This window comes from Zonotrichia leucophrys, chromosome 20, assembly GCF_028769735.1.
Source record: "Zonotrichia leucophrys gambelii isolate GWCS_2022_RI chromosome 20, RI_Zleu_2.0, whole genome shotgun sequence".
Taxonomy (NCBI): domain Eukaryota; kingdom Metazoa; phylum Chordata; class Aves; order Passeriformes; family Passerellidae; genus Zonotrichia; species Zonotrichia leucophrys.
Window position 1 is genome coordinate 7,545,322 of NC_088189.1, and position 9,085 is coordinate 7,554,406.

Consider the following 9,085-nt stretch of genomic DNA (forward strand, 5'->3'; position numbering starts at 1 on the left):
TCCTGCTGTCGCTGAGGCGACACCAGTGACACCAAGGTGGCCGGGGCTGGTGTGGCAGGACAGCTGGAGCTGTGTTGGGCTGTGCCGCTGGTTTGGGGTCGGCTTGTGCCGCTGGGTCCGGGGCCCGGCTGTGCCAGGGTCCAGGGCCGGGCAGTGCCGGGGTGTCCCGTGCCGGGGTGTTCCGTGCCGGAGCAATGTCGGGGTCCCGGGTCCGGCCGACCCGGTGCTCGCGGCGGCAGCGGCTCCGTCGCACCCTCAGGCCCGAGCCCTGCGCGACCCTCAGGCACGCGGGACCCCCGGTGTGGGCGGGGCCAGCGGCTCGGCCAATGGCAGGCGAGCCCTCGGGCGGAGTGGGCGTGGCATCTCCATCGCAACGCAGCATCTCGCCCCGCCCCCTGACAACCGTTCCCCCGCCCCGTGGCGGCGCGCGGCGCTCCCCGCGCGGGCCGTGACGTGCGCGTGACGCAGGCGCGCAGCGAGCGCGTGACGCGGTCCCGGTCAGGGCGGGCGGGGCCGGTTTGAACGCGGGGCCGACGGGGCGAGCGCGGCGCAGGTACCGGGCCGGGACCGCGGCGGGGCCGCCGGGCGGCGGCGGGGAGGGCCCCGGGCTCGGGGAGCGGCCGGGCGGGGCGCCGCCGCCCTGAGGGCACCGGCGCGAGGCCTGCAGGGCCGGGCCGCGCCCCTCGGCGGGCGGAGGTGCGGCGGGGACCGGGGGTGGCGGGGCGGAGGGACCGGCGGGGGGTGGTGAGGAGCGGGAGCCGGGGAGAGCGCGGGCCGCGCCCCACCCGCAACGCGGGCGGCCCTGCCCGGCGGCAGCTGCACCGGCGGCTCCGCTTTGTGCCGGCGGGGCTGGGCGGGGAGCGGCCGCTCGGTATTGATCCCCGGGGAGATACCGTGGCCGCGGAGGAAGCGCTTCGGCCGTTCCGGTAGCGCGGGGGAGAGGGATGAGTAACTTGCCGTAGCCGTGGTTCCTTTCAGCGGTTCCCACGTGAGCGCCTCGGTGCTCATTTTTCCTCGGAAATGCCGGAGCCGAGCCCTGGCAGGGCGGTGCGGGAGGGTCCTCCCAGCTGTCGGCAGCCCGCGGTTCACTCGCTGGGCTCGGGAAGGCTCCGAAGGAAGCGGCTCCACCGCATCCCGGCGGCGTCTGTGGCACTCACACCTCTGGTTGTGTCTTTCAGAAAATGGCAGTGAATGTGTATTCTACTTCAGTGACCAGCGATAACTTGAGCCGACATGACATGCTGGCGTGGATCAATGAGTCTCTGCAGCTGACGCTGACCAAGATCGAACAGCTGTGCTCAGGTAAGGGGGTTCATCCCGAGGGCACCTGCACGTGGGATGTGCACCCTGGTTCTGGGGAGGTGCAGCTGCACCCTCTGTGCTGCCCTGCTGCAGCTGTGCTCCTGGCTTAGGTCCTGGTGTGAACAGATTCGTGGTCAGGGTTATGATCCAGTTCTGGTTGGAGTGTTATTGAAGTGGTTGTTAATAATGTCAGTGTAATGAAAAGGCACGTTCTCATGACTCACTACAGCATAGATGCTATAAGCAATGGGTGTTAATGTGAAAAAAAGACTGAGGAAGAAGGTGCTTTCCCATGAGGAATTAAGCATTTAGCTTGCATGGATAGAGTAAGTCTTAAAAGTGTAACTAACAAAAACGATTGTGATTTGTTCTGTAAGAGTACTGCAGTGTGAGGAGGACAGAGCAGTGACTTGTGGCATCATGTGCACCTTTAAAAGTCCACTTGGTCCTGGAGCACACCTAGTCTGTGTCAGCCCAGCTTACCTGGGCTTGAACCAAGTTAAGCACAGCTGAATCTCATATATGCTAGTAGGCAGGAAGGGGAAGTGTCTGTGGAACAGAAATGGAGTCAAGTGTCATCGTAGGGAGGAGTGTGTGGGAGGAGGAGGCTTGTAAGAACAAATAAAAGATAATAGTCTGTGGAATAATAGCTGAAAAAAAACCCAAGGCTAAGAATGCAGCATGGGTACAAGATAATTTGGATAACTACAACAGGCAGTCAGTGAAAAGTGAAGTTTGTCTCATGCAGTGAATTTAAGATAAGGTGTTGCTCATGGAAGGAGAGATGTGGAAATTGAAAGTGAAATTAAAGGAGGAATTAATTAAAAGTGAGGTTTTGGACTGTCAATACCAGCTGTTGCTGAGTTTGTGGAAGAAACAATCCCAAAGATTACAGAGAGCCAAGGGACTCATAACAGGCATTTGTAGTGGTTTTTGTCTGGTGAGATGATGGACAAGAACTGTAAGGGTGAGGGAACTAAAGACCTAAGCCACAGGAGGAGGGGAAGTGATAAGCACTGTCTGCTCTCAGATAGGCAGGTTGAGCCCTGTGGTGTGCAGGGTTGATTTACATGGGATTGGTGTGAGCCTTGAATGCTGTGAGAGCTCTGTGTTGAGGTGAGGATAATTAGCACTGGCTCTGCAGAATTCCAGCTCACCTATTTTTGGGAAAAGCTGTTGATGTGGAATGTCCTGAGTAACGTCCCTTTTGTGCATGTGCACTAATGCTTCGTGCCTTGGCAGGGATGAAGTGGCTTTTGCTGCCATAGTCGTGTGGAAGCTGGAGTTCCCAAGCTTGCTTTGCTGTCTTTGGCAAGGGCAGCAGTGACAGCAGCAGTTTGAGGTTGCATAAAAGCACAAGAGCTGCCCTTTGACTGCTGTGATCCCTCTGTTTTCATCACGCTTATCGCTCCCACTGCCAATAGTGAGCCAACCCCTGGCTTCTGGCAAGTCCTCTGTGTTTGAGTTGGGATTGGAGCTCTGCAGCAAGTGAGCTGAGACACAATGGAGAGCAAACAGCAAGAGCTGCTCTGTTGTTTTGATTTTAATTTGCACCAGTGGATGACATCGGTCTTCTGGGAGCAGGTGAAAGTGGGAGCGCCTGCAAAGTATCTTGATAAGAGAGTGAACTGTTGTAGGATGTGGTTGAGATGAATAGAGTAGTTGAGGTCAGTGCTCTCCTGTATTTCTTCTTGGCCTTCAGATAGCTCCCAGCACTTGTTGTGTAGCTGTTGGATGGTTTAGGTTAGGGTTTCCTTTACTCCTTGATTCGTTGGTGTGGGAATAATGCCCTGAATGTTGTGCTTGTGCTTTTAATGGTTGTGCATCATCACTGCAGAGTGAGAATCCACTTTAAAGCCACTTTTTTTTTTTTTTTTTTTTTTACTGTGTATATCCTATGAATATGGAGGTGATTGTCCACTCTTTGTGGCTGTACTGAATCTCTCTTTTCCTCTTACTTCAGCTAGTGCTGAATTGGAGGACATGAAGGATTTAAATTAATAGGAAGAAACACTTATCTTATTTTGGTTCTTCAATTAAGGCCTGCTTTAAATATAATTCAGGTCATTAGCCTCTTATCTTGGAGAGCACCTTGAATTGTGTATAGGTTCTGTTTGTAGGAGGTGAATATATTACAATTTCAATAATGGTTAAGTACAATTTTTAGAATAATGCATTTTCTGATTTAGTTCTGTTAGTGTTGTTAAGATAAGATTACATGCCTGTTAGACACATGTAACATCTCAGATCTGTGCTGATATCCATGAAGAAAAGAAAGTGAAGGGTGAAGTTATTAATTAGGGTTTTTTTTTTCCCCTTGGAATTCTGGAGGCAGGTTTGTTCTTATTCATAAGAGTTCAAGTCATGAACCCAAAAGTTTGGTTTTCCAGCTCCTTTAAGCTTATTTATGGCCATGCTGCACCAAAAAGGAGACTGAAGGTTCCTGTTTTCTTGCCTTTGTTGCCTTTAAAGGGCGTGTGTGACTGAGGAGTGAGTCAGGTCAGTTTGCTGACCTGACTGGAAAGAAACTCACAAAGGTTAGTGAGCTGAGCCCACTTAATTCATCCCAGGATTTGTGTTCTTTTCCTTTTGGCAGGTGCTGCATACTGTCAGTTCATGGACATGCTCTTCCCAGGTTCTGTAGCACTCAAGAAAGTGAAGTTTCAAGCAAAATTGGAACATGAGTACATTCAAAACTTCAAGGTTCTACAAGCAGGTTTTAAAAGAATGGGTGTTGACAAAGTAAGCTGGGCTATAACTGACTCTGCTTTTAATGTTAAATTAGATGGGATGAACTTTCAGATTGAAAACTGAATAAATCTGGGAACAGAGTTTGATTTTGGTTTGTAAATCACAAAACCTTTTGTTTTGGCCTGCCTTGGGGGCATCACATCAGTTAGGACACATTTTGCTTTGCTCCAGCCAAGGTCAGGTTTCCAGTTCTTAATGATGAGATTAATGTTACCCTTTTAATTCTGGGAAACTTCTGTGGCACAAAATAATACTGGAATTTCTATGAGATAAGGGTTGCCTGAGCTTCCTCTTTGGAACATCTTTGTAGGAGGTGTGTTCCTATAACCTTCTGCTGTGATAGTCCCAAGGATTCCAAATTCCTCTTTACAAGTGTATGGAATTACATCATTGTTAAGGTTGGAAAATCTGTCTGAGACATCAAATCCAACTGTTCCCCCAGCATTGCCAAGGCCACCACTAAACCATGTCCCCAAGTGTCACATCTACATGGCTTTTAAATGCCTCCAGATACTAAAATCCATGATTTTTAGTAGTGAAAATGAAATTGTTAAAAAGCTTGTTCAGATGGAATGTCAGTTCTGCTGATGGAGGGGGAATTTATTCAGGTAATAGTTACAGACAGTGTTTGGTAGGATGCAGAACATTCAGGATTGAAAATTTTGCTTTTTTAAGATGTCTCATTCCATGGCTGGCAGCTCCACCACAGAGTCAGTCTCTGCTTGGGGACAGTGGCTTGTACAACCCATCTGGACAACCAGCCTGGCTTCCAAATGCCTTATGAAAAAAAAAATTCTCTACAAACAAGACTTCACTATTTTCTGCATTTTTAATAGTCTTTAGTTCTACACCTCATCCCAGAGAAGCTGGAGTCTGCTGTGACAGAGATGTTCAGCTTTTGTAGCAGTTCTGGAGTTGGTCAGTTCAGATCCATCAGAGCCAGCTTCATGTGCACAGGAAGAAGTTTTGTCTGTAAACTTGGTCTAGCAGAAACTTTGCTGCAGAATTATTTAAACTTATTTGGACCCTCAAAGGCAAAGCATGATTGATTTTTCATTCCAATAATTACAAAAATCCCCTTATTTGATATAGTTGTGGTCAAGGGGGATTTTCCCTAGACTGGACAAGAATTAAATTTGCATATCTTTTGAGTGCATTAACTTTAAAACTTTATATAAAAACACAGAGAGATTCTTTACCCTTTATGAGTCTATTTTTTTTCTTTTTTCCCCCTCTTCAGATAATTCCTGTGGACAAACTAGTGAAAGGAAAATTTCAGGACAACTTTGAATTTGTTCAGTGGTTCAAAAAATTTTTTGATGCAAACTATGACGGGAAGGAGTATGATCCTGTTGCTGCTCGACAAGGCCAAGACACAATAGCACCAAACCTTGTTACTCCAGTTGTGAACAAAACCAGGAAATCTCTCGGTACTGGCAGTGCAGGTAGAGAAAAATGGTTAAAAATGTGATCTAGATCATGAAAAACTCTGGGGAAATGAAGACTGGGTTGTGATTTAAAATAAGTGTATGGGATTGTAGTGTTTTGCATCTTGTTTCAGAGATGCCAGGCTCAAAGACTGAGGGTGCTGTAGTACCCAGGTGTCTGGAGGCTACAGAAAGAACAGTCTTCTGTAAAAGAGAGAATGGCAAGGAATGGTGCCAAGTGTGCCAAAAAGAAAGGGCATGTTACATGGAGTTAAAGAAGGAACATATCTTCAATCTCTTTCATGGCTAAGCATGTTTGGAGGGGGGATAGTACCTTAATGGGAGGGAGAATTGGAATTAATTGGTGAATTGATCTTGCAGCCCCACAGAGGCCCATTGTTGCACAGAGGACCCCAGCAGGTCCCAGAGCTGGGCCTGGGATGGGCAAAAAGGGTGGAGGAGATGAAGAATCAGCAGGATTGATCGAGCAGGTGTGTAAGGACAGCCCTGTGACTGACCTCTGCTTGATAGAGTTATGTGCAGGTTTGTTTTTCCAATACCACGGAATGTCTGGGTCAGGCAGATGGAAGAAAATGATCTGAATCAGCTCATTTAAAATCACTTAATTGGAGCCCTTTGTTATAATGGTCTAGCTCTCCTGATGGAAGCAAAACCCCTCGTGTAGAAAAGGAGTGGCCAGACATTTCACCCCAGTGTGGGCTGTGTCACACATAGCAGGGCCTGTAAGTATTCCCACAGCTGTGTTGCAGCTCTCCCAGCATTCCAACAGAGCTATGAGCAGCTGCTCCCTCACTGAAATCCAGAGTGAGTGCAGCACAACTGAACCTGCTGTCAGCAGGGGAGTTGTTGTGAAAGAATGTGTTAGCAGAGAGAGCTGCAGGCAGTCAGTGCTTTACCTATTTCATGGAATCAGCCTTTAGTCTTTAAAGTGGATTTGTGTGTTGTGGACTGGATGTTTGTTGTGGCAGTGATACTAAAATTTGAGAAATGGCCCTTTTCCTCCTCTCACAGTCCTCCCTCCCCTATATCTTGGCTACTGCTGAAGTGCTTTGCATATCAACACCCTTCTGAGAATTTTGGGACACCCTTTTTGCATAGATCCTACTGAATTCTGTCTCTGGTGGATATAATTATTATTGATGCCCTTTGGCAGATCAACGCATTGAAACTTACTGTTGAAGACCTGGAGAAGGAGAGAGACTTCTACTTTGGCAAATTGAGGAACATTGAATTGATCTGCCAGGAGAATGAAGGAGAGAATGATCCAGTGTTGCAGAGGATTGTGGAAATTCTTTATGCCACAGATGTAAGTAATCTCTTATAGACTGGGTTGCACAGTTCTTCCTGCCCTTGTAATTGGAAGCTGGTTTGCTTTCCCTGCCTCCCTCCAGTTCTACCTTGTTTTTTTCCCCCTGTGAGGTTTATGGCCTAGCTTTTTCCTGTAATAAAGCAGCAGATAATTTAATTATAGTCAGACAGCAAACAAGGTAGACCTTTCATGAGTAGTATGTAACAAATAGATCAAAGATGAGGAAAATACTTCTGGTAATACATATTGACATTGTAAACAGTGACTTAAGGGTGTCTTACCTGAAGTAAGAGGGGAAAAAAAACCTACCTAGAGAGTAGCCAGGAACTGGTTTGACATCAGATTTTCATTAAAGCACTTGTTTTCTTCCCCTTCAGGAAGGCTTTGTGATACCTGACGAAGGAGCACCGCAGGAGGAACAAGAAGAGTATTAACAGACCACATACTGTACCAGCAGAGCAGCAACATCAGAATTCTTTGCCCCAGATCATGTGCTTAACTGTAAAATACTCCACTTTATTCTTAGAGGACTCACTGGTTTCTTTTCATAAGCAAAAAAAAGTACCTCTTCTTAAAGTGCACTTTGCAGAAGTTTCACTTTTACAGTGGGTTTGAGTTAGGAGCTCTTTCTCACGCTGTAGCAGAGCAGTATTCACATCGAGGTGGTATATTTAGGGAGCAAGAGGCTGAATATTTGGAACTTGTTGCAGAATGGTTTGCTGGTAAAACGCTGGTTTGTGGGAAGACTCTTTTTGTATCTAAGGCGGTGTGCAGTAGAGAAATTAAAGACTGACTCACAGAAAGATTGAGTTAATGTGAAATTGCAGAACAGAAATTATAATAAATGCCTTAAGAGTATTTAAAATATGCTTCCATATGCCAAATTGAAGTAATGTGATGGGAGATTTTATGTGCTTCATATTGGGGTAGACGTTTGTTTAACTCCATTCACTGCTGTCCGAGAGGCCTTGCGTGGCAGTCTCACTGTGTCAGCAAGTGCTCAAAAGGGGCTATTAAAACAAAACTCCATTCCTATGTAAAGCTGCTTACTAAGTGATTAGTTCTCGATGAAATGGGCCTTAACGTTGCCTGTCACAAGATTAGAGGGAGTATGAACAGCTGAGACACATAAATTACCTTGAAGAGTGCTGAAGCCTTTTTCTGTGGCATTGTGGCTTTGCCAAAACGTACTGTGTTTTCTGTAAGAAAAGCAAAACAAAGCAAAGGGCACACAGTCTTACTGCCTAAAATGTCCTTCAGAAGTGATTTTTCTTCCTGGCTCTTGTTTTTATTTGTTCTGTTTATTTTCATTTCTGTTGGAATCCCTTCTGTTCTCTCACTTTTCCCTTTCCCATCCCAAGGAATGCTGAACACGCCCAATAGTTGTAACAGGACTTGCACTGTGCAGCTGGCTTTGAATGAAAGTGAATTGAGCACATGAGGATGATATTTTTCTGTCTGCTTTCTTTTTTTTTTCCCCTTTGAACCAGGGCATATTAGTAATAACAGTTGCCAGTTCAGTAATCTTCTGGGGTAAAAACTAAAAGATGCTGGCTAACAGAGCTAATGTTATTGCAGAAAATACAGTACTGAGACTAACTTAAATATTAATATTTAAAATACTTTCCTTAACTGTCCTTTTTTTTCTATCATGCCCCTCATTACTGTTGTGTTTGGCAAGATCCTGCAAGACTTCTGACCCCCTTTCACTACTGAGATTGATCAGTCCTGTTGTGCTTGTATTCATTTGTTTCTGGTGGTAGCTTGTCCTAAAATGTGTGTAGGAGAGCATTTTATGGTAATTGTGTAGTGCATGAATCTTTGTGAAGTTCAGAGAAAAACCCAAATTCAGTGAATGCCAAAAATGCAAGTATCTAGCCATTGTTTAAAATTGCAGTGGTGCTATTTCTCTTGTGGCCTTTTAGACTTCTGTTGCCCTAAAACTCCATTTTACTGAGAAACCATATTTGACTTGGATTTTTCTTGACAGGGTTTTTCTATTTTAAGCAGTTTCTAAATAAAGTTCTGTATTTCAAGAGTGTCATGTCTGCTGGAGTCTCTCATGCTTTCAGATACGATTAGGCAGAGCTGAAGCCCGTGGTAGTTTCATGATGAAGCTTGCAGGACCTGGAATTTCAGCTTCCATTCCCCAGCCCCAGGCATTGCTAACCTCAGTAGCAGCAGCATTGGAACTTTGTTTGGAGTGTGCTGGCACAAATGATTGTTTTATTTTTTGGTGGTTTTTTTTTCTTTCTGTGTTTTCCCTCCCACAAGT

The 9,085-nt window shown here is 46.3% G+C and overlaps 1 protein-coding gene across 3 annotated transcripts; it reads left to right on the forward strand.

Moving 5' to 3' along the window:
• The first annotated feature begins 418 nt into the window (after window positions 1–418).
• MAPRE1 (microtubule associated protein RP/EB family member 1) lies at window positions 419–8,849 on the forward strand. 3 transcript variants are annotated; one of them, XM_064729625.1, is made up of 7 exons: window positions 419–553; window positions 1,179–1,302; window positions 3,899–4,044; window positions 5,294–5,498; window positions 5,862–5,971; window positions 6,655–6,807; window positions 7,188–8,849. In XM_064729625.1, the coding sequence occupies exons 2-7, from the start codon at window positions 1,182–1,184 to the stop codon at window positions 7,242–7,244; spliced, it is 792 nt and encodes a 263-aa protein (XP_064585695.1). In that variant the 5' UTR covers window positions 419–553; window positions 1,179–1,181; the 3' UTR covers window positions 7,245–8,849. The 3 variants fall into 3 exon arrangements, with proteins under 3 accessions (XP_064585695.1, XP_064585697.1, XP_064585696.1); XM_064729627.1 differs by having other exon boundaries at window positions 5,294–5,483; XM_064729626.1 differs by lacking the exon at window positions 419–553 and adding an exon at window positions 841–926.
• The last annotated feature ends 236 nt before the right edge of the window (window positions 8,850–9,085 follow it).